This window comes from Corvus kubaryi, unplaced genomic scaffold (genome assembly GCF_017639235.1).
Source record: "Corvus kubaryi isolate FWS band 111438036 unplaced genomic scaffold, C.kubaryi_AGA036_p1.0 65459, whole genome shotgun sequence".
In the NCBI taxonomy this organism is placed as follows: domain Eukaryota; kingdom Metazoa; phylum Chordata; class Aves; order Passeriformes; family Corvidae; genus Corvus; species Corvus kubaryi.
Window position 1 is genome coordinate 34,226 of NW_024582017.1, and position 26,120 is coordinate 60,345.

Sequence of the window (26,120 nt, forward strand, 5' to 3'; positions counted from 1 at the left end):
TGGTACAAAATAGGTTCTCATACTTTGACATAGATATTAATATTTATAGTATAACAGGAGAGGATTTGACTTTTTGGTTTTTTCCTGTTCTAACCTAGCACATTACAAACCCTCGGAAAGCAGGACAGCAGGATCTGATAATCAACAATCCACTCTCTCAGGACGAGGGGGTAAGTTGACCCAACACATGCTACTAAAATTCTCATCTTTTTCATACTAAGACAAATGAGTTCTTGCTGAAGTAGGCAAAATGGCAGGTGCTAAAATCTCGCTCCTAAATGTCCAAACTGACTTCTGTTGACAATTGTTTCACAGGTTTTGCTGAAAAACTAGAAATGCCCGTTTCCGGGTTGATATTTTGATTTTTCAGGGCTTAACTCTGGAAAGGCTGTGGTAAACAAAAAATCAGTGCTGGACTACAATTAGTTTCACAGCATATCCTTTCTTTAACTGATACACTTTTTTATCACTGTATGTTTTCATTTTATCCATAAAATGGCTCTAGTTTAAGGAGTGTTTAAACAGTCAATATGAAGTGAATGCTGTTAACAGAACACTGAAGTAGCCTCCTCTGGAAGACTCTTCAACCTTGGAAGGTTTTCTACTAGCATTTTGTTATACCTGGAAAGCTTTTAAGTATTTTATAGCACATATCTTTAATCTTTTCTATTAATTATGTTACATTGTTACCATCAAAATTCTTTTTATCAATTTTTTTAAATAACTTAATGCCATGGAAACAATATGTTTGGCTGCATTTAAGAGATTTACAGCCAAAAAGTCTGTCTCAGCTATCTTTGGTGATACTACTCCTGTTTTGTCCACAAACAGAGGCCCGTACTTCATTTACAGTGTGGTACTGTGCTCCTTATTTAATTTAGAAGGAGAGAGCTCTGCAGCTGTTATGACTGTGCATGTCATCAAAGTATTCTTGCATCCAGCTGGACAGAAAGTTGTGTCAAATGTAAAGGATTTAAAACATTTCTGCTGTAGTTTGTCATTATACCCAGTAGCCCAACCTGCTTTCTGCCTCTGGTGTCTTTAGGATGTAGAAGACAGAGGTTAACATGTCAGAGTATGTGGCAGGGGATTAATCTATAAAGCAAAGCCACAGGCCAAATCAGGCATAGGAATGAAGAGCAAAGTGCTTTGAGCCTCTGCTGTGACTTAATGTTACACCCATTTAGTGTCCTGATTTTTCCTTCCTTTTTGCAATGCAGCTTCTGTTTGCTTCCTCTGTTCTGATGGGCCAGGGCGGGAGCAGGGACAGGGGAGTTTCAAAATGTGGTGTAGCTGCATGAAAAGAGTTGTGAGTTAAAAAGGTACTCCCTGTATGTAAGACATTGTCAAAGATATAAATATTTTTGAAGTTTAGGTTTTTTCCCATTTTGTAACACAAATATAGCAACTAATTACCATGGGGTTTTGTTATTTTACTTACCTCCCCATAGACAGCATTAATTTGCTTTCTCTTTTCTCTCTGAGGAGCGTAAACCACCATGGCAAAGAATTGTTTACAGGGAGGCAAGAAATTGTGGAAGTATTGTACAGACTCTGTACTGTATTTCATTCACTGGTGCTGCTGCTATCTGAAAACTTACCTAACCTGCATGGAGACTGTTATAGATTTTGCTCCATCTGTATTTTGATCAAGTTACCATCCCTTTAAATAAAGAATACAGTTTCCAATACTTTTTCTGGAGCATACAATTAACAGCACTTTCTGACTTCTTTCAGGTTAGCTTTACAAAGTATTTGTAAACAAGGCATGGAAACGAGAGAGAGGATGAAAATGGTCATAAGCATAGCTACAGAAGAAGCTAAACCTACTTCAAATTCTTGTATTTAGTATTTTTTATTTTGACAGTGAGCTTTAAATACTCTGGCTTTCCCTTTCAGAATTTTATAGAATGGCCAGTCTTGATCTTCAGTGTGGATTAGAATGATGTCATTTTCATAATGGACATATGATAATCATACACTTACTTCCAAACACTTTCTTATTATGGATATTGCAGCAGCTTCCAGTTAAACTCCATACATTCATAGGAGGAGCATGGTACAGTCCAGTGATAGACACCTTTTTTCTTGAGTGAACAACTGAATTTTTTTCAGTTGAGTTGCTGGTTCTGGTAAGTTTGACTTCATTGCCATTCTAAATACTCTTCCTGGACCCCAAACAAGTAACTCACAAACCTGCAGCCATCCAGTGAGCAAATGCTATGAGCCTAGAACAAGGATTCAGGAATTTGAATGTTTTTATTTCTGATCTAAACTGACTTTCTCAGATATGTTGTGCTGGTCACCAACATTCTTTATCTCCCATAAAATATTGATATACCTACCAACCAGGAATGTTGAGGATTAATTAGTTAATATTTGTACAGTACTTTGCTGATGTAGTTTATAAGCCTGAAGTATTAGTAGAAGTCTTGGTTTCATACAATTATTTTTCCTTATTTCAGAGTCTTTGGAATAAATTTTTCCAGGATAAAGAGCTTCGAGCAATGATTGAACAAGATGTGACGAGAACGTATGTAGATCTTTAGGAGAAGTTGCTATATATCAATTTATATCCTGCATTTTTATGTGGTATACATTATATTGTGTTTTCTTGACTTTGGTTACTGTAAGTGTCAGGTTTGTTGAACATGAATGTGTGGAAACATACATTAAAAGAATAAAAATACAACTTCCATGGAGTAAAAAATGAGACAATCTAGCTGAACATTAAATCCTGGAGATTTATTGGTATCATTGAAGAAAAGCTCTTCTAAATTAAGATATTAGGAGGTGTACTACTTGTGAAATTTAAAGTAGTTTTCTGTATGAAGCGAAGAGAAGGTAAGAGAAACTGAAAGGTCTTTTAAATAAATTATGATCATAATGAAAGATCAAACAGATTACTTTCTTAATTCTCAACACTTAATATAATCAATAATAAAAGAGCAGTTTGAAATTAGTAAGGGAAATGTCACTCATGTATAGAAGTTGAGAGAAGTTTATTTATCACTATTCTAATTTTATTTGTCATATATGCCTTTTAAAATTTGTCCTGATATTACTATGATTATGTTTTCATCTTCTTGGCCCTTAGGTCATTCCTGTTTAGGAACTTGTTTGAGTTAGAACACTCAGTTCCTGAAAATACTTTTTTTCAGAGTGCAAGCATTGAGTGATGCGTAAATGTAATTAAATTCAACTACTGGTTTGCTACCAGGTGAAATTTTACTATATTGCAAATTTTTGTCCTTATAACTTGAAAAAAGTGATGATAGTCATAGATTTTACAAATCCCAAGCTTACACATTTTCATTTACAGGAGCCAAGTCATGCAGAAGAAATCATTGCAGTCTGGTTTTCAAATATTTTACATGTCCGTCCCTAGACCCATTCTTGAATGTATTTTGCCATGAGATGTATAATTAAAGTCTGAGTATACTTTCATGTGCATTCTCACAACAGATGGTATTTTTTGTTTGTTAAAGGAAGCAGTTCAGGATGTACTAAGATTAAAATATATATGCATCTAAACTATAATTGGAGACTGAAAAGTTGTATGAAGGTTATGGTGGATGTAAGACTATTACTTAAATATATATGTATACACACACAAAGTCGAGGCTCTCACTGTGGCAAATGGCAGAGTAGTATTCACTAATATCAGTAATAGTGAGTAAAGAAATTTTCATTTATGCATTTATACAAAATAATGTCTACTTGAAACAATAGTGGTATACATTGTGTCATCAATAGCAAAATAAGTCAAGCAATGAAGAAGCAAAATTTATCAGTGACATGAATATATTTGATAAACTACAGGCATTTTGTATGTATGCTTGTTTGTCTGATTATAACACACAGTATGCATTTTTACATATAGATATGTATCTATTTGTAAACTATCATTATTTTAAGAAGCAGTAAGTTCTACATTCTGTGGCTTTAGAATGTAAAAACCCTCTCTTTTCATTTCCATTCTTTAAATAAATCCCTGGAGTTAGAATTTTAAAAGTTTAAAATTCATCATTAATTTACAATGCTTTTTATTAAAGGTTAAAATAATTATTATATTCAATTACCATAATCATTAATTTCTAGTTGCTGTTTCTTATTTAATGAATGTTTTTATAGGCTTTGTCATCTAGGTCAGTCCTCCATCATCCCACAGTATCAAGTAAATAATGCTGTAGAGAGTGATGCTAACTGCACATAGAGTAGCGAACCAGAGTTCCAGCTATCAAATCAGTGAAAAAATTACTCTATAATGCTTTTGTTAGAATTCCCTGAAGTGTAGTAATAATAAACAGGAAAAGGGGCTAGAATTAGGCTCCTAAAATTGGTATTGGTTTAAATTGGTTTAAACTGCAGGACTTTGCTATCTAAAGGCAAGTGGAATAAAGTTTGTTCATGTGTGAGTGTTTGTTCCTATGCATTTTGAGAATCTTTATCTCACCTAATAATTAGGTCTGTTAAGTCTAGACACTCACAGCTGGGTTAATCATGCTTTAGAGTCTGTGTACCTGTAGAATTCTAGGACATGAATCATCTCTTCCTAAAGTATAAATCTAGTTTTTGTCTGATGAATCCCACTGTAGAGAGGTACGGTTTTCTTCAATAATTATAAAAGGCTTCTAGCTCACCAGTGCCTAACAAAACTTTAGTTTCCTAAAGTCAGGTGAGAGAAATAAAATCCATAATGTCTACATACAATTTTCAGCCTGTTGCATAAGAATTACAGCTTCCAATATGTACAAGTAGGAAAGGATATTAAGTTAGTCCCAACTCTTTTTTAAAAATTTTTAACAATAATCTGCAGGAATAGAAATCAGCAGATTGGCAGATGCAAGAGCATTTAACTCAAATCAAAATACCAGGTACTTTTTGGCATCAGAATGGACATCTAGGGTTGCAAATGGCTAGATTTCATGACCCTCTTTCTACCTCCAGTATTTTAGGAAACCAAAATGCTTAGGGGGCATTCCTCATAGACTAATCAAGTGGATTTCTTCTCTTTTGTAGTAGTACTTTTATATATTGGACTACTTAGTTTCTGCTTCAGGAGTTACAATCACAGTTTAGGATGGTAGAAGGTGTGTGAAGGTGAGTAGTGGTGGGTGCTGAGGTTCCAAACTTTCCATCCCGCAAATAAGAAAAAGCTAATTGCCAACATAAAAAAGGCAGTGGAGAAGCAATTGGACAGCTACATTCTTCCTAAGTATGTGGAAGAGATGGAAAGAAACAGCAATCCATTGATTATGATCCTCATTTCTGTCTGCCACCAAATTTGTTTTGTGCATCCTTTGTTTGCCAGCCTGTTTCTTCAAACTTCCATGTCAAATTCTGGCTGCCTCTGGTGTAGGGGCCCCTAAATCAGCTGAAGGACTATTTTAGAAAGTTGTATCTGACTCACGCTGGTCTTCACTTCTAGAAAGCAGGGACCTGAATGCACCATTATTTACTAATTGTAGAGTTGTGATAAAACAGTCTAGGAAAATTCCCATGTCCTTATGCAGGCTTTCTCAGAGATGTAATTAAATGTAATATTCTCATATTCATGAAAAGCATTCTTACCTTGCTGATTTGAGGATACTGTATTTCTTTAAAACAGAGCTTTAATCATAAAGTGACATTTTCCACAAAAATCCATCCTGAACTGATAGTTCCCTCATGATCTCTTCTATTTACATTTACTATAATTAATACTTCAGCCAGCTTATTCCTGAGTTCATTATTATCCATTCCGTCACAATCTCTGGTATTACTCGATCCTCACAGATATCTCTGTGTATTTTTGAGTTTTCTATGTTAGTCTTCTCTTCCTAAACTTCATAGGGCAGGCCTGAATAACAGTCCTTCAGAAATAATCTCTTCAAACCCCTAAATTATGTCAATTGCCATCTGCTGTAATGCACTTTTGGTCTCAGCTGTGTCCTTCCTTTACAGTAATGTGATTAGTACAAGTTCATACAAGTTTCCAAATGTTGGTTTACCATTACCTCCACCAGGTGCCAGGAAAATATTACACCTCTCATCCCAGTGCCTCTCTCAGGACTTCAGCATTACTGTGTTCAAGGCACGGTGTCTTCTCTGCCTTGGCTCTTTATTCAGCTCCTTCATCCAAGGATTTCAAAGCACCTTTCTAGCCTTAATTAGTTCTGTTTCTGTGCTTGCCTGTCATCACCTCTGTGAGATGACCACAGTGATTATCAACATTAATAGTCTTATCTGAAGTAATTTATTATGATTTCCTATATTGTTGCTCTGTGACAGGCTTTACAACATCCTTAAATACAACTGGTCTGGAGTATAGCATTGTAGCTCAGACCTGGGAAATTTGTTTGAAGAAATCTTATTTCAAACCATGTGATTTAATTTTAAAACTGACAATACTACAACCTTTTTTTCATCTGTCTAGCCTGAGGCCTACAGTTGTCGTCTTTTTTAAGTATTCTTCTGTTTTGCTTTGTCCAACTTTACCATTTCCTTTCTTTTTAGTATTCTGCCTTTTCAGATTTTATTAGTTATTGCTCTGTATAACTGTGGAGCAATGTGGTTTGGGATGTTTGCTTTATGAAACATTTTTTTCCAGATAGTTATTTCTTCAGTAACAATGAAAGCACCTTTGTTTGTGCACTTACTGTAATTTTAAATTACAATACATCCTGCATAACCACTCTATTTTGTCCCTCCATTAGTCAAGGAGCAGGAAGCACAGGTGAGAGTTGCTTCAGAGTAGTTACAGACTGGAAATATTTACATTTTCGGTATGCATATAACAGGATTTTCCCAGAAGCTTTTTTTCTTTATTCTCACACAAGATCCACTTCATTCTGGTTCACTTAGGATATTTGCCCAGCCAGATTATTTTGTAATTGTAAAGTTTATTTGCAACAGCTGTTAAAGACAGTGAAATGTCTAAGTGTGTTATATTGCAACAGATACCAGTAAGAAATACTAGATTTTAGGATACTGGTTTTCATGTCAATTATGAGATAATTAAATAATCTTGTCATCAAATGATAATATTCTTTCAAATATTAAAGGAATATTGAACCTTTGTGTATATGCATCTTCTGACATATTCTCATCCATTCTTCCATTTCTTCCATTGTATTTCATTCTTTCAGATCTCTAGCTTTAATGAGATTAAAAGGGATTAGTTATTTAAATATAACTGTGATATCATCATACCTGTGTAGCAGACTGGTATATATTAAAGAACATGGTTTATAATTTCGGTTGCAAAACAAATGTAATAAATCTTTAGAAGTATTTTACTCTAGTAGCACCCACAATTCACAGAGCAGTGGGAAAGCAGACAAGGGAGAGGCTCTTACCTAAAACCTCTTCTAGAAGACCAGCAACTGGCATTCTGCACACTCTGTTGTTTACTTTTGCTGTATTGCTTCATTTTCAGCTTTCCTGAAATGCAGTATTTCCAGCAAGAGAACGTAAGGAAAATTCTTACAGATGTTCTGTTCTGCTATGCCAGAGAAAATGAGCAGTTGCTTTATAAACAGGTAATGAAAATACTGTACAGGTGGCATTCATTGACTCAACATTTTCTATATGGTTTGACAATAATGTACCTCTGTTGTATCTGAAGTTGTATCATAATGCTGAAGTAATCAAAGAGCTGCTTGTCAGCTGGTTGGTAAGTAAGTTCATTGAATAACATATGCTTTTTCCTCATAACACAGTACCTCAAATTGTTTTCTTTAAGGCTGCTAAGTTTTCTAACTTCAAATTTCTTTATAAACATCTTTGTCATTGGTTAAGAAAGAAAAAAACCAAAGAAAGGCTTTCTCTGCTTAGGTAAAGAAAGAAAGTATGCCACAGGATTTTAAATGCTACTGAATAAACAAAAGGCATAAATAGTGACTTCTGAAATTTAGACAAAGTTTACTATTTTAAGTTTTATGTAATATTTTAAGTTCTTCCCCGAAGTGCTAAAGCCATGCAGTATGTTAGCAAATAGATCTTTATCTAACCTTGTAGCACCCAAGTACAGCTGACAAAATCCTGAGTGAAGGATAAGGGTGCTACAAAATACTACTTACAGGGTTACTTAAAGGAGAGTCTGCTCAAACCATTTTTGATAAAATGGTAAAGAAGGCCTAAGTAGCACTAAGTCTGTATCCACAGAGTTAGTAACTTAATTTATTTCACATTTGTTCTGAAGGTTTTGAAGTAACTATAAACACTATACTGTATTCATATAGCAAGACTAATATGCAGAGTATCAACCCAAGTGTATTTGTATTTGTTTCTTCACACAATTATCTGTAGGCTGAGTAGAGATTGACAAACTCAGGGATACTTTGTGTGCATGGACAAAGGATAAACTGTAGAGGAGCCAACTTCAGGTAGATAGGAAATTTGTTAAGACAAAAATACAGAGATTCAGTAAATGTGAAGATTTTTATAAAACAATCTATGCTTTCAGACATAGTCTGTGATCACCCTGTCCTCAAGCCAGGGAATAGGGTTATTTCATAGAAACAAAGAACATGTGAGCTGAAGGAACAGTTACTTCTGAAGAATTTCTTAGAGATTATATAAAAAATGGACTATATAGTTATCAAACATATGAAACATCTATCAACTGGTTATTTTTCATGTTTGACAGACAGTGAGCAAGGAATGGTCTTGCATAAGGACAATAAAAATGAGATCTAGGAGCTGTATTTTGAAGGGCACTGCTTAAAAAAATGCTTTGCAGTATTCAGTCTCCTCTTTCTAGTGAATATAGGCCAGAGGACTGATGATGGGAAAATGGAAGAACACATTCTAGCTAATTTAGTCTATCATTTATTGAACAAGAAGTATTATTTTACTCTTTGATATGACTTAAAAGGACTTAATTACCCTCTGCTCATATTTAAAATCCTCTTGATTCCTTACCAAGAAATAATACCTTTCTATATAGGGATGGAATATTTAGCCAGATCAAATTTAAAAAGAAAAAAAAGTGCTGCGTTTCATCACAAGCTGTTAAAGCTATTATTTTCTACTAGGTGACACCCCGTTTAACATAGACCATATTGTTAATAGTTATGGGATTTTATTGAATTAATGAGACTGTTATCATGTAGTAGAATGTCTTGCTGAGTTAATTGAAACTGCAGAGATTATATAAATGGTATTAATGAACTTTGACTGCCTGATGCCTCAGCTTTAATAAAGACTGCTTGGTGGGCTAAATGAACATAGGCGGATAAAAGAACAGGTTCAATTTTGTGAGCCTACAGGCTGTTGACAAAGAAAACTTCTTTACCTCTGTTTTCAACTGGTGTGCATCAGTAGTGTGGTAGTTCCAGGAAGGGATTGCTACAGGAAAAAGGGGAGAGGAAGTGCAGAAAATTAAGTGAATTTGGATCATGAAAAACTGTTGATTTAACCTCTCTGAACTGTGTTTAGTATATCACCCAAGTCTTGTGGTGCTGTGCCAAATAGCAAATGATTGTGGTTTTCCTCTCTTGTTGTGGACATGTGTTACTTTTATTAGGAGCTTTGTGTTTTTCTTACCTCATTTTAAAAGGGTAGGTTTGTCTGGTTGGTTTTTTTAAACAATAATGCTCCTTTTAGCTTATTAATAAGATCCTCCTTTTTTGTCCCCATGCTCCTCTCTTTCTAGATAACATTTTTTCATGTCCACCATTACCCTTCTCTGAATTAGCTGAAAAAAATAGCCTTTGGTAGCAACAGGATATGTTTTTTCCTTCTTTTATCAAATACCTATCTAGAAGTCAGTCTCCCTGATGTAGTGTTTTTACCAGACTCAAGCCCCAATTCCCATGAAAATTTCCACTACAGCAAAGCCTAGCATATTTTTGAGAAAATAATGAAGGTTTCCATTTATTCATTGATAACAGATCATCTCCAAGTTGTTGTCTCCACAGTGACCTGAATACAAAGCCCAGATTAAGGAGCTTGTCTTCATTTGCAGTTTCCATCATGGGGACTGGTTCTGTTGTCGTCCATGAGAATTCCTCTGTCTCATTTGTATGACCATATACAAAAGATACAATTGCCATTGTAATTATAAAACTTGGCCAATGAATGGAGACTGATATTTCTGTCTGTCAGCATCTGTCCCTACCCGATGTTATCTTCCAAAATATTTGGAAAAATTATAGTTCCTTGACAATTTGCATACTTAAAACATTCTATTGAAACTATTACATAGCATCAGCATATAGTCTTACAAGAAGCAATCAATAATGTTTGTTTAATATGCATATATGCATGAAAGCTATCTTTGTAGTACGGTTTCTGGGGGTTTTTTGGCCAGCCTGAAGGAACATTTTATTTGATAAGGAAAAATGTATTTCTATCCCTAGTCAAATGAAGTAGAATGTCGTGGAGCTGTATTACAGATTTTAAAGGCAGAATCTTCTCTGGGATCACTGCATTTTTAAATAACAGCTACAAATATAAAATCTAAAGAGAATAGTGTATTGTACTTAAGAATATGTAAAAGCTACTCTTAGAGTTCTTCTGTAAGAGTGGTGACAAAGTTCTGGTCCTAGTTACACTGAAAAGAAATAGTGAAAATTAAGCTAAATCACTAGGCTAGCTATTGTTGGTTCATGATTTGATTGCCCTTAGAGAAGTCAGTATAATTTTGAAATGCATTGATTCACTTGTCTTTGTAAAAAGGCTATAATTCTGGTTTTCTTTCTAAACCATAGACTGTATTATGGAATCAATATTTTGTTGTAGCTGGGAAGTGTCATAAAATTATCTGAGCTCTGTCAACTTATTTATTAGCACTAAAGAGTTTTAGTAAACTGTAGCATTGAAAAAATATGTGTATGCATATTACACTTCTTGCCAAGCTAAAAATCTCTAAACATTTGAAGTACTCTTGTAACTGAAAGATCAGAGGTATCTTTTTGAAATCCTGATATTTCATCATCTGTTTGTTTTGGTTTTGTTATATGTGGGCAGCCACATTATGATTCTATTTTATTATAGAGTTGATATATTATTATGTTGGAAGAATGTGTGATGTGCTTTTATCTTTTATAACTAATTCTTATTTTATGTCCTCTTTCTTTTTCTTCCGCTTATATGTTTGCAGCTTAGTTGGTAGTTTTTTTAGATAGTCAAGTTTTTTGGCATTTCCATTTCTCTTATTTCATGTTTAGTATATCAGGGCGAATAAAAGATTAGACGTGGAACTGTTTGTGGAACTGTTAATTAACCGAGGGCTCTGTGTGTGGAAGTACAACCCTGGTTATTTAAATATTTTTGCCACTTATATATTGTCTAATCCTGGACCTTTCTCCTTTGACATGACCATAGTATTTTAAGAAATCAAAACTTGACAATTTGTAATCTAACCTGTTTGTGGTGTTTTACATCAGCTTCTGAAATAAAATGGCTGTATTTGGGTTTTGGTTTTCCTAACTGAATTTTTCTTTGGACTTCATCTTTCAAAGTAGTCCCTAGAGGTTCAGAAATAGGAAGGGAAAGAAAACATCCAAACTTCAGCCCGCCATTGAGGCTATAACAGTCATCTCAGTCCTTAGGAAATTAAAATTAAATTTCCTAGGATTTCAGTTGATAGCACACAGAGAGATCGTGAAAACTTTTTGTCAGGGTCCCTTCCCCCTGCCATGTGGTCCTGGGAGAGGGGCCCTGAGGGCACAGACACGGGGTTTCCCTAGACCCTGGTCAGCCTCGTTCCCCATTGGTTGTTTTGTGTTCCCCTGCCTGGGCAAGGACCCTCGGGTCCCGTGATTGCAGCAGTTCCTCGGCAGATCCCCGGCCATGCGGCTGGAGAAATAAACATCTCTGAAATATCTATCGAGAATCGGTCCATATATATTTCTTTTCCACGGGCCTCGTTGTTTGATACACGTGTTACAGCATCCCCACTCTAACAACTTTTGTCAAAATTGTCAAAAGCTATGCCAAGCATACTCAAGATAGTTAATGATGTAGAGAGGGCTTCCACATCTGCCTCTTGGGTCAGTTCATACCACTTAAGGAAAATGCCCATTATTTCCAATAAAAGTTCAAGGTTTTTAGTAGTTAGTGGATCTGCTCAGTACATATGAAGCTGATAAGCTAACTTCCTGGTGCTGAATACTCTTGTATGGAATATCAACTGATACACTAGCAAAGCAGCAAGGTCGCTTACAAGCATGTAACACTTCCAGTGTTCACATCTGTCCATCACTGAAAGGGCTGGAAAAGCAAGTGCAGAGGCTTCCTGGCTTGGAACTGCAGCCATTAAAAGTAGAACATCTCCTATCAGGGGACCCATCATCTGACTCCTGACAGCAACCCGAAATGCTGTTGAGCTTGATGAACCAGCCACAGTGCTCCTTCTGCAGCAGGATAGATGAGATAGTCTTCCTGGAACCCATGCGTGCCCAGAGCACTCACCTGGAGTCAGGACTGAGGCTACACTTGATGAAATAGTTGCACCCTTGAACTGGAGCACTGCTGGCAGCAGGTTCTTCCTCCTACAGCTGGGTAAGGACTCCATCCAGAGCCAGTCCCAGCAGGGGTAGCCTGGGGACTTGGCACCAAGCCCCAGCTGTAATGGATGGTTTTGGGCAGAGGTCAGGAATGCCGTCCCCTTAGAGTGATCTTGTGTCCAGAGACAGACAGATCTCAATCCTTCTTCCCACATTCCTTCCATCACCAAAGGGCTTCCCTCCCTTCGTTTGTATGGCTGACCCCTGCCCCAGCCTGGAGCCTGCGTAGCTCCTCCCTGATGTCCTAGTCCCAACACTGGGATCCCAACGCTCCTGGGTGGCCCAGACATGCTTCTAATGCTGGCCCAAGTCCTCAACTGCCCACCCATTTTTTTTTTGTTCTGATTTCTGCATATTCCTATATTTTTTCTGTATCTTAATGTAGATTGCATATGTAAGTAGTACTCTGCAGTGGAACAGTAGCAGGTCTTCTATGCATTGTGTTTAATGAGTTTATTTTGACTGTTGACATAACAACTTAAAAGAAAGAAAACCAAAAAACCCAAAAACGTATTTTAATTTTCATGTCCTTAGAAATGCAAGTTTCGTTTTCTTTCCCAAATAGCTACTCTTGTCTCCTTTGGAGCCTACTGTTACACTTTTGTCTACAGTTTTGGAACATTATAAAATACAAAATAATTTTACATTTTGTAATTTTTCCCTATTGCACATCTCTGTACTGTAGATCATTATTATAATTATCATAAATAAAATTCATATTTATGAACATAGATCTTGAAGTAAACTGCCAGGTGCAGGGTTGCCTACCATTGCCAATTTGTTGTGTGTTGTGTTAGAAAAAGGGAGACTAACTTGTTTCTGTATATTATAGAGGAATAAACACTTGGATTTAATCAGGATTTAAGATAAAAGCCATTGATTATGAAACTGTTCTGTTAAGAATGTGAATGAATGTTCATGCTTTTAGTTAGTCTGCACCTAATATTGCTGTCTGCCTTATGCTGTGCATTAGGAACTAACTATTATATGACTGGAAAACCTAAATATACTTTTGCTTTTCCATTTCTATTTAGGGCATGCATGAACTTCTGGCTCCCATTGTCTTTATCCTACATTGTGACCACCAGGCTTTTTCACATGCCAGTGAAGCTGCACAACCAAGGCAAGCATTGCATCTTATTTGTATAAAATCCATTTTCTTCAAAAAATAAGTTGGCTGAACTATAACTTAAAAATATTTGTTCCATAATTCTTTGTTTATACTTCATAAATTAATATCAGACATCATTTCATCCTTGTGCTTTGATGGGAATATCCTTATTTCGTCTTTCCTATTACAGCTTCTGAGATTGGCCCCTTCACAGACATTGGCTTGTGAAAAAATGGGGAGACAAGAAACCTAAGGGAAACTGTGATCTAAAAGCTTACATACCTACCTGCAGTTCCACCTCATCCTTATTGCCAGAAGTGGTTTCGGTTTTGTCATTGCTGAGAGGAGACAGATTAGTGAGCTACACTCACAGAGTAGACATCTTACCACCAACGCTCTTTCCTCATATCTTAAAAGGGGAAATAACCAGTGAAGACAAATTGTTGAGATTGGTATTTCTTTCATCACCTGCAGTGTTGTAGCTGCGATATCCAACTATTCTTTGCCTTTGTAGTAACATTATGTTAAGCTATTGAGCCTCCATTTCTTTCAAAAGTGTTTATGTGTGTATGCACGCAGTCATATTCATACATATAAAATATGTCATCACACATGATTGTCTGCTTTTATTCTTGCCCCATATGTAAGGCTTTTGTTTTTATTAAAAAAAATAAATAAATTAGTTTCATTCTTGTGATATTTAGGACATTCCATTTGGTTTTTTTTCACTCTGTTCTGGAGTCCATCTGTGAATAAAAACCAATTTAATTGTGTGTGCAATATAATATAACCTCTGTAGGTACCTCTCCATGTGACTGCCCAAAGGTGGTTAAGCGTTAAGATGATTATTTACAAGTGTGTGTTTTTATTCAATGTCTGTCCTTAGATATCCTAAAATGACCTAGAAGATGCTCTTCAGTGCTAAGTAACTTAAAATAACCATGTGTTATGTACAGCATTCTGTTCCATCCCCACTGAAAAAGTAGAGCTAAGCAGCAAAGTAGATGGAAAAGAGGTGCTGTCACTGATTAATTGCTGTTAAAGTACAATAAAAATACAGGCTATTAAAACAAAATAAATTAATGTTTTGATACTGCATATTTGACCAGTAACCATTTTTTTTTTTTTTTTTTTTTGTTTGGGACAAACAGTGATAGATTGTGCAGCAATCAATTATTCTAGATCAAGCATATTCAAATAATACATTGTGACATTCAGTAATTTGTTATTTGGAATAATTAGATGGTTACTTCATTGTAGTACAGACAAGGCAGCTAATTTGTTTTTGATCTTTATAAAAAGGAAAGACTTCATTTGTTCAATGGAGTTGCTCTTTTTAATTAAAAAGGCTAGTTTTCTCATTTGCACTTTATATGAAACTTGGCTTATAAATACATAATAGTACATGCAGAACGCTGACCAAAAATAAACATTCACATTTGGATTGTTCACTGTTGCCTTTTTCAGCGAGGAAATGAAAGTTCTTTTGAATCCTGAATATCTGGAACATGATGCCTAGTAAGTTTTAACAAGTTTCTTTACATTTAATTTGCTCTTATTTGTAATTGACACCATTATTTAACACCAAGTTTCTGGGTTGTTCCCTTTCAGTGCGATGTTCACACGTCTTATGAAAACAGCAGAGCACTGGTTTTCAACTTTTGAACATGACAGTCAGAAGGTAAATATTGCTTTAAAATCTACTTGTGTTTTTAAGCAAATGTGATTTTAATATGATTCATGTTACTTAAAGCTAATTAGACATCTATTAACTTGGTTAAAGCAGTCTCAAACAAGTTTACAATCTTTAAAGGTTCTTCAGAATCTGGTCAGAAGCACTTGTGGAGTGTCCTCCTATCTGTTGAAAGATCACTTGATAATCAAAAGCCAAGTGTGCAAGCACAGATTTTTCTGTATATAAGTGATGTTCTTGCATAGCATTTGAAAGACTGCCTGTCATAGGCACTTCTGTGTCCAAAACCTGTGCAAATGTCATGTTAAATAAAAGTCTGTAGGTAAAGTATTAAGCTTTGAATTATTTTCAGCTGTTTACAATACAGACAATTTGCTGTGAAACTGAAACTTTAACCATAGACTATCTATCAAAGGTCAGGGTGTATCTTTCCCTGGCATAATCACTCCATTTTGTTCATTTTTTTCCTCATAACCTCAGGATATTCAAACAGAGGGAATGTCTGTGCCTTCAGATCTCTTGTGTATCTGTACGGACACCACTGAATTTAGTATGTTGCTGCTTTCATAAAGCTTTTGCAGTGTCCTGAGTTTAGTTCTGCAGAACTCTCCTTTGCAAGGACCTTCTAGAGACCTTGCCTAAATCGTGCATGGCAGGAAGAACAGTTCTCTCAGTCAGTTGCTCAAGATTTCCTTTGACTATTTCTTTTCCTTTCTCTTTCCATCTTTAAGTTTCCCTTTTTTTATTTGTGTGATGGAGGGTATGTATGGAGGCTCTAGCAAAATATTATTAATGGTATTATGGGTATTGCTGAGACTTTCAGTGTATTATATCCTAAAAGAGTTGGCCTCCAAACTTAGTTTCATCTTGATTCACTCCAGCATTTTTTGCATAGACCATGGGGACAATATCTAGAGTTAACAAAAAATTAATGAGAATTTGGTTGGTTCTGGATGTCCATATGTGTGCACCAAAACCTATAGTTGCAAACTGTAATTAGGGAGTACTAGTTTGAATGGTGGTTTTGTCAGTCTAATGAAGAAAAAGTTGTTCACCCAAGACTCATTTAAAAGCATCTATTTTCTTTAAGTATTTAAAGTATTATATATTTTATCAGATATGGAGCATTGACATCTTGGCCTAAGTTATCTACAGTTAAAAATTACTTGGATTTTTGTATAATTTCAGTAGCTAGGGATAAAGCATATGAGATACAAATTTTACTACATTGGCACTTTTATTTCAATAACAAGGCTGTGAGATATGTTTCTCTGAGTGTAGCTTTTCAAAATTCAGTGTATTCAAATGTATTTGTTCCAATTTCTGTGACAGAGGTGGTAAAGTCTGAGACTGAATGTTATTCCAGGAAATAACTAGGTCTGCTTACAGACTTGCAGTACTTGGGTAGAAGGTAAAAGCTTACATTGCCCTTTCCAGTCCTTTCATGGCATAAAAAATTAACAATGCAAAGAGAATGGATTAATATCTAGTTGTTTGTTCTTGTTCTTTGCAAACATGTATAATCTTTAATAATCCTTTCTTGTACATATGCCTTTTACAGTCATGACTTTGAGGGTTAGCTACATAATAAAGTGTGAATCTTCACAAAGGAAGCAATGAAAGCATGTGCTCTGAGAGACGTGTTACATTTTACAGCCTCTAACAGTTGTTTCCATTACTCCCAATTGCCATTAGAGGAGCTGCTCCAGCTACTCCATTCCCTAGTGGTTAATGAGAGAAATCTGTCTGCAGTTCATACTTGTACTATGTCCTAGCCTCTCTTTCCTGCTGTAGCATTTGTTTCCTAAATGCATGAATATATAAGTTGTATTAGTATCGACTACCAGCCATGCCAGTTCATGTTGTGGTACGTAATGTTTTGTGACAGAACTTGGTGACTCTTCCTAATATTTAGCTTAAGTTTTCAGCGGCATTTCACTGGTATTCATATTTAAACTGCTTTTAGGGGTGAATCTGGTGCTCTCCTATAAACAAATAGCACATTCTGAGCCATCCCTCATTTTGTCTTTTTGTTGTGAAGCACATCCTTTTAGGATTGACCATTTGTATTTCATGTTAGTAATAGATGACTAAACACATGCACTCAAATATTTTTGCAAGAATTAAAAGCTGACAAAAAGAAAATGGGTATTTTCTCTCACATGGCAAATAATTATATAGTGAGTATGAGCAGGAGCACAGTATTGGTTGGCCACTTGGCTTTAGGCACAGGCACTGTGAGTCATTCCTAGTTAAACATTTTGGCGGCTTGGTTTTATTAGCTTATTTGAGCATCTTTCTGTTTGGGCTGTTTGTTTCACACCAGCTATGTAATTTTTGGAGCAATTTCAGCTGACTAGAGGTATTGTCATTTTCTCAACCAAATTGCATGAGAGGAGACAACAGACATGACTTTGTTGTGCTCTAGTCATCCACCAAGCTTCTTGGTGGAGTAGACGGAATCAGGAGGCATGGACAGGCAAGGCTTTGTTACTGGCTGCAGCTGCTTCCTCACAGATTCTGTCATGCCTTGAAGATTTCTGTTAATAGGGTTAATTTCTGAGATGCTGATAAACTGTATTTTGATGGATACCATTTACTTATCTCGTGCTTTTAGAAATGGCAAGCCAGCACGTACTATTGGATGCACTTAGCCATGTTTGATAGTCAGTCAGTCTGACAGTCAGCAATGTGTCAGTGCTGCATTATGCCAAGGTGCACAAATGCTGCAAGTGGCAAATAACTCCAATTTTGGCACAGAGGAAGCTTGCATTAGTTTTGATATTCACAATCTTTCCACGCTTGAGCCAGGGTTTAATAATCTGTCTTCTAATTTTGTAAAGATGGCTTGAAACCCACAGACAACTAATGGTGTAAAGACTGAACTGAGTAATAGCTAGTCTTTTCACATTACAAGTTCAAATAAGCAGAGAGATTCTGATGCTGAGCTTTCCATATAAGGTTTTATGCCTATAATAAAGAAAAGCTTAAAAACACAGGTCTTTTGAATCATCAGTTATGAATGCATGAAGTGGTCAAGCTGAAGTTAAAGTCAACTTGAATAAACCACAATAAAGTTCATACCCCAGATGCATGCCAAATGATAGAACATGCACAGTCTACAAATACATAGAGTTACAGACTTTTATGATTGGTTTCAAAGATAAATTCATATGTTTATGAAAAAAATTAATATAATGACATTTAACATTAAGGCAATGTTACCATATCATGCTTTAAGAGTGGTTTTATGTATAGAAGAAGATTAGTAGATACCTATTTTCAATATTTTGCATTCTAGCATGTGACCAAGAAAATAGTGAAATGGGTCTGAAATGATAGGAAATAGCCATACAGTGAAGAAATAAAATTCAGGGTAGAAAGTACACTGCCCAACTTGGTAAGAAAGAAGTTAACAGAATAATTTAAAAAATAAGTAGGAGAAATATCCTTTCTCAATGTACCTGCAGCTGTGAAGAGCCTTGGTATTTAACTAAGTGACAGCATTGCTTATTAGCCTCTAAGACACTAGATGTTTTATTTCAAATTTTTTTTTGTTAGACTAGCAAAGATTTTGAATAAATGCATGCCATGTCAGTGAGCTTTATTTGACGATCTGAGGGAGCTTTTTTCAAGTGATTTGCTAGAGTATCTTAAATGAATATGTCTTGGTACCACAATATCATGGTTAAATTACCACACTATAATAGACAGATCAGTCCCTTTGCTGCAACTGCCATAGCAAAGCAACAATTAAGCAGATTTTAAGATACAGTTTATAATCAATCAGGTCCTTAAATAGAAATATATAGAAATCACTGCTCAACATCCTACCATATCTTCTGCAGTACAGAAGTCAAACCATTAAGAAAAGGTACTTCAAGCAAAGAAGATCAACATAAAAAAGATACTTTTTGGTAGACATTATTAAATGTTCACTGCCCATTTGATTATTAAACCATGGGATTTTGAAATAACCATAGGAAACTACCTTGGGAACAGCTTATACAATGAAAACAAACTTTCTTTGTTATTGATTGTTAAAAATAATGCTCTTTTCACGATATTGAAACAAGTGAATTTGTATTTTAACAATGTAAAATGCAATGAAGTCTCCTGAAATGATTAACCCTTTGATCTGGATAATGCTTCTCTATTAATACAGTGAGCAAAAGTGTAGAAAAACAGCAACTGTTTTTCAAACTGAAGCTTTTGGGTCAGAGGTCATGATGACAGATTGTAGCAAAGTCATTGCAAAATTCTTCTCTTCTTACTGTTCCAATTTTCCCTGTTTTATAACCTTAACAATGTTCCTAACAGATTAATTCTCTGTTTCCCTGTCCCCCTATCTTTCTCTTGATAGTTTTGACTTTTCCTTTTTTATTTCTCATTCTCCTTTTTACATGTTTCCTATTTGGTGCAGTTCATTACTTGCTGCATTTTTTCTGGCATTCTGTCTCTTTTTCAATATTTAACTCTTTTGCAAGAAGAACAAATTTAAAGCAGTACCATTTTCAAGGATGCTAATACTCCACTGGTTTTCACTTGATGTGTGTTGTGTTGTAGATCATGGCATAGTTTGCACAGCCCTCAGGTCCAACCAACTGCTGTCTCATTGTTCTATTTCTTTTTTCCCTTAAAAGTTTCTGATGCATTATCAAAGATGTGTAGGTTTTAAGGTGCAGCCACCAGATTTTCTGAGCAAGGGAAGCCTGTTTAGAAAGGATTGTTTGAAAGTAAGTTACTTCCTATTTGGTATGCAATTTATTGTCCTCTGAGGGCATGTATTCTCTACTGAGTTACCATTCATCTGCTTTATTCTGGACTGACTCAGACTGCTGATATTAAAGCTAAAATAAAGCTGTCAACACTTTGTCAGAGCATGAAAAGTAAAGCATGCACGTAAAAATTGATGTGCAGAATGACGGGCACTCCTTGGCACTCCTGGGAAGGGGAATCCCACAGTATCTTCTGCAGAAGTGGATACTTGAGATTCCTCTTCTGCTATAAAAGAAATTAGTTTATTTGGAAGCCAGTGTTTACAACAAACGAAATCCCTTTAGACAAAAAGGCTTCATGGGTTCTTTTATTCACCCTGTTTTCTGTATCTACAGGAGAAAGACGTGATGATAACACCTATGCCCTTTGCAAGGCCACAGGACTTGGGGCCATCCATAGCTATTGTAGCAAAAGTAAATCAAATTCAGGATCATCTGCTGAAGAAACATGATATTGAGCTGTACATGCATCTGAACCGACTGGAAATTGCTCCACAGATTTATGGACTGTAAGTCTTTGCAAAGCATTATTTAATTTAATTCCTTGGGGATTTTGTTTCACTGTATTAGGAAATTTTTGCCTTTAAATTTTGGATTAGAGGAATAGGACTAGAAAGAAGTACTTATCTCTTAGAATTTATTTGTTTTACAGCATTATAGGAAATGCCACCCTACTGTTGTAGTTGTGACAGTGGCATTTCCAGTGCAGATAATGTCCATTCAGCTACGTATTAGAGAAGATGATGAAGACTCCTGTACTTACTGCATCAAGTACAGAGTCTACTTGGAGTTCTCCTATAAGAACACATGGGATAATAGGACACAAAAAACTGCTAGCATTGAGTGGTTTATTCACTTAATTTTATCACCAGTCTAGTATCAGTGAACTTTTCCCTATTGTGTTATGGGGTTTTGGGTGCTGATAATACAGGGGGAGCAGAGGGGCATGTTAAAAGTGAAGGCAAGGGTGTAATAAATTGCCTGTGTACAGAGTCAGCCCCATGAAGCTGCTTCATATCCACTCGGCTGGTTGTGTATTGTATACCCCCATTCCAGGGGGGCTTTTGGGGCCAGATGTGGCTTTGGTTGTGGCCTTATCCATGTATTTGTGCAGCACTGATTTCTAACCATTTATAGCTGCTGTAGTCAGTCTGGGTCAACACAGAGTGTGCAATTTGTGTGAACCATGAATAATGGTGAATTGACTGTGGTTTTGAAGAAGAATTTTGCCTTCATTGTCTGGAATTCTAGACATTTGATTCATTTTGATCATTCCTTAAGGAGTTGTCAAGCCATATGTGCAGTTGCAGGGACAGAAAAAAGACACTTTTTTTTAAACTATTTTTTACAGTGATTTAAAGTAAGATTGCCTCTGCCTTAAATGAAAAAAAAAGTAAAGGTGTGAACTTCCAAATGCAATTGTGGATTGTAACAACTCAATAGAAAATAGAGAAAGGGAAGGAAAAGGTGACTGTGTAAATGTTAGGCCATACTGCAATACTTAACACTAAAGTCTAATTTGATGTTACTGTAAAATGAAAAAATGCTGCAATGTAATATGCTCTCAAGAGAAGAGTTGAACTACTTATTAATAACTTATATTAGGAAGATAAATGTAATTCTACAAAACTTACTTAAATATATTTTATAGGTATGGGTTACCTACAGGGGAGGAAAAATAAGCCAAGGAAACTCAAGGTATTAAAAGTACAAAGAGGACAGATTGTCCTATTACAAGATTTTTTGCATCGTGTATTTTCTTAATATCTTCACAAGTCTGGAAAAGAAAGCAAGCATCCCTAATAAACTTCAGGGGTAGTAATGAATAAGTAGGCTTTATAAAGATGAAGGAAAACAAAAATAAATTGTTTCATTTATGAAGACTTATGAAAACTAAGAGAGAATAAAATAAGTTAAACTTCAGAAATTTGCAAACAGATATTTTGGGGCAAAAATAATTTGTAATGTAGGTATTAGTGTCAGTTTCAGATTTTGCCTTTCAGTAGGAGAAATAATTGGAAGAAAAAATTATACTTTAGCTCTAAACATAATATTATAATAACAGAAGAACAATGCAGTCTGGTGTGGCATAAATAGAACCGAATCTGAATAAAGAAATTTACAGTTAAGAGAATGAATTATGAGAGAGAGCTTCAGGCTGACTATCAGGAAAACCTTACTAACAGGGAGCTGTTAGACTGTAAAATAATATATCAAAGTTAACAAAGGAAAAACCATCAGAATGTTTTAAAAACAGACTTTGAAAAGCTCTCAGAAATGGATGATATCATACAGACAGAGTCTGCATTGGCAGAAGAGGAAAGTAGGTTACCTGTGAGGTCATATCCTGCTCTGATTTCTGATTTGATATGGACAGGAGAAAAAGAAAGGGAAAGGAGCGTGACTGTGTTGTATTATTCTCACCTTTAATGATGTCTGAACTCTCCAGACTAGTAATTTCCAGTAGTGAACCAGCTGACAGTCTGAGATGCTGCATCTTTTCCTGTATTTAATATTTCTTGAACTAGCAACAGCATTTCTTTAAACAGCTCAGGTTATCAATAATTGCTTAACCTAACCGAAGTGCAGAATTCATCTGAGTTTTTTGTTGAAGTTTATTGTTTTGCTGAAGATTTACCGACAATAAGTATTCATCTGTCAGCCTTGATACCACTCAAAAATATACAAATGGTAGAAGAAAGACTGGGAACTTTGCTCAAAAGATATTACGGCATTCCTAGAGAAAAGGCCTGTATTTAGTAGCAGTCTACCCTAACCTGTACAAGTTATAAAGTTCACTTATTTTAAAATACAACATTTTATACTTTGCATCCTTCTATAACCTTCTGGGGTAAGGCAGAAACAATTATTTGCATTTTCATACAGTTGATTCCATCATTTGATGTTTTCAAATGCTTCTTTTTATTTTTCGAACACTAGCAAGACTTGTTCTGCTGGCAGGTCAGGTACCCTAGCTGTTTGTACATTTCCATGTTCAGAAACTGTCCCTTACAATAGAATGTGGTTATACACTTCCTGAAATTATGTTTACCTGCTTACAAGACCAAGTTTAACAGGCATTTCACTGTACGACTCGTTAGTTTTGGTTGCTGTCCAGTTTTGAAATTTTAATCCAAAGCAGTAGATTGCCTTCTCTTCCAAAGTGCAGCAGTGAACAGACTTCGCATTCCCTGGCTGTCTCATTCCATTGCTGATTGGGAAGAGAACCCAGTTAGGTACAGCAAGGTAGACTGGGTCCTGGCTATGCCATACTTCCATGCTCTGGAAGTTCAAGTTGGTGTCACAGACAGCAGCAGCCTTAGCACAGGAATTTCTGTGTCTGGAAATTTTAAGACTTCACTGTCATTCACTTGCAGTCAGCCACTGCTTGTCCCTGTGATTATTATTCAGCTGCTATTAATATCAGCTGAAATGGAACCAGCAATACAGAGATAAAGGTTTTGTGCCTTATCTTTCTTTCTTTGCCATGTCTCTAGCCTGGACCCCAAGATAATGTTTTGCAAAATAACATTGTTTCACTCACCTGGTAGTACTGTGTATAGTCTAACCAAACTATAATAATTATCTAATTATATCTAATTTTGTACTTTGTAAAGTCAAGTACAAGAATGGTTTGAAAATAAAATGGAATTGATTACATTAATAGTTCAGTGACATGCTTTCCTGATAATAAACCTTTCTCTAAATAAAAAGAAAAAATTGCTAGGATTGAACATAAAGATTGGATGTTCCGAAGGGTTGACAGATTGAATATTCAGTTTAATTTTAAAATTAGATGAGTTAACAATGATTAATGGCCTAGATTAATTGGTACTCTGATGTTAATTTTTTTGACCCTTACATCTAATTCATGTTAAACTACAAAATAATTATTGCAAAACGATACTGCATCTTCTGTAGTGGCCAGTGTTTGCAGGGACAAATTAAGCAGGTTAGGCTCTCAGCTTGAAAAAGGACAGGGTTTGAGGAAAGTCTTCATATACCTGTATTATATGATATTTTCTTCCATTTAAAGAAATTTGTAGTAGGCAACTTCTTTTGCATTTCACTGAAAAGATGAATCCGTTGGAAAGGTCCTGCATAATGTCATTATTACCACTTTATTTTATGTACTGAGGGTGAATTATATTGCACCAAATTAATTTCTCATGGAACTCCATGCAATAAGTACAGCCAGATCATGTGAATATATATGATGCAGTTGTATAGAAATAATACACAGAAAGATAATGACAAGGCGTAAGGATAAAAAGCTTTATTTAAGAACAAAAATTAAATGTTGGCATAAACTCACCAGCTTCTGCATCATAACACTGATGGCAGTATTATAGTGGTAAAGCAAACTCCTCCTAAGCACATATCCAACAGACAATAAAGCACATGCCGAAGTGAGCGTAAATATTTCATGGTGGTTTTAGCTCAGTACAAAAAGGGCCTCTCAGAACATTGAGCAGCGATGACTCTGCCTCCTGCTGCCGCTCTGCTCTGCAGCCATCGATCAGAGACGCTGCCTACTGCGGCTCGAGAGGCGCTCAGCCCTGTAGCCTGGTACAACCGTGGCACTTCAGGAGGAAGCCTACCACAGGAAGCAAAGAAATGAAAAACAAAAGAGAAGGGTGCAAATTAAGTTGCAGGGGATCTAGGCACGAGTGTAGATTTGAAGGTAGCATTGGAAAGGTTATGTTATGGTAAAGTCAACAGCAGATGTGCTGTTCCACTATTACTGTTCTTACTTGCTTTGCTGTGAGCACTGCTGTGGGGCGTCCACCTGTTTTAGTTCCTTGCCCGTGCCATTATGGTACCAGGCAGTATTCTTTTGCGTAATTAGATTGGTCTCTGGAGGGAGAATTTAAAGGATTTTACCTGTGTAGTAAAGGAACATAAATCATATTCATTGTATCCGAAAAAAATTAAAATCCCACTAGTTATCAGAATAAGAAATCTTTATGATCTACGGAAAAAGTAGAACAAAGATCAGTCTTGCTAAGGAGAACTTTTCAGATCATCCAGGATGCCTGAGTTTATTTTTGATTCTCACACTAAAAGAAAATGAGATAATATATGACATGGTCCAAACCCATTACATTTCCTCTGTAGCTTTTAATCCAGTGTCATCAATCAATTGGACAGCAATTACAATGAAAGCAACTTTGAGCTATTGTGCACGTAGTAGAGGAACCACCAAAATCTGGCCTCGCTATTAAAAGGCAAGTATCTGGCAGCGAGTATCTAGAAATGGGTAAGACTAAGCAAATACAAAGTCTTTCTGAACAAAGCAATAATTCTCATTTGAATGTCCAGGACCAAATTAATCATGAATTTAGTATCTGGAATTGCTGTTGATTTCCAGTATTTATTTCCTGTTTGAATTAAACAAAGCATTATATGTAAAAATGATTTTAATGGACTATAAATCACAGCTGGTCTGTCAGTAGAGGGCTTGTTGAGGATTTAGTGCCAGATGACCAGGCCTTTCTAAAAGAGGTTAGTGTCTGCTGTTGGTCCCACAAATTACTAGATATAGTCTACTGGATTTTTAGATAGAGCTTTTGGGGGCTGACTCAGGTATCTGAAGACATTACTATGAATTCTATCTTGCGTAGTGAAAAAAGTACTGTAAGAGGAAACCTTTCTAAGTTAGGAGACAGAAGGAAACACCTCTGAAGCTACTTTAGAAAGCTACCCTGTGTTTTGATGGAGACAGGGATTGCCTCAGCTACTGCTGACGTACCGGTTGACTGCGATGGTTTACTAATTCAAATTACTACCTCTTTGCAAATAAATGAGGACAATTCTTGAAGATCAGGGTAGGTATCTTACCTCAGGCAGCAAGCAGATCCTGCTTAACTCTAAAAGCTGCTTTTCTTCTGTTTCAAAGTAAGGCTACTCACCCTTTCATGATCTTAAATGGTAGATATCTGTTCCTTATTGTTGGGTTTCTCAGAAAGCTTTCTAGTTCATTGATTAAAAAAATGTATATTTCATTTTGTGCTGCTTCTTGTTGTGTATTAGGTTGAAAA

General features: G+C 35.8%; 1 protein-coding gene across 1 annotated transcript in view; it reads left to right on the forward strand.

The window, feature by feature from the left end:
- The window catches only part of LOC121673491 (TBC1 domain family member 5-like), a 116,022-nt gene that overhangs the window by 14,902 nt on the left and 75,000 nt on the right, over window positions 1-26,120 (forward strand). The window contains exons 4-10 of the mRNA XM_042046826.1: window positions 99-170; window positions 2,466-2,533; window positions 7,421-7,523; window positions 13,532-13,620; window positions 15,076-15,126; window positions 15,220-15,289; window positions 20,416-20,588. Coding sequence (XP_041902760.1) covers window positions 99-170; window positions 2,466-2,533; window positions 7,421-7,523; window positions 13,532-13,620; window positions 15,076-15,126; window positions 15,220-15,289; window positions 20,416-20,588 — 626 coding nt within the window. The remainder of the gene's footprint in view (window positions 1-98; window positions 171-2,465; window positions 2,534-7,420; window positions 7,524-13,531; window positions 13,621-15,075; window positions 15,127-15,219; window positions 15,290-20,415; window positions 20,589-26,120) is intronic.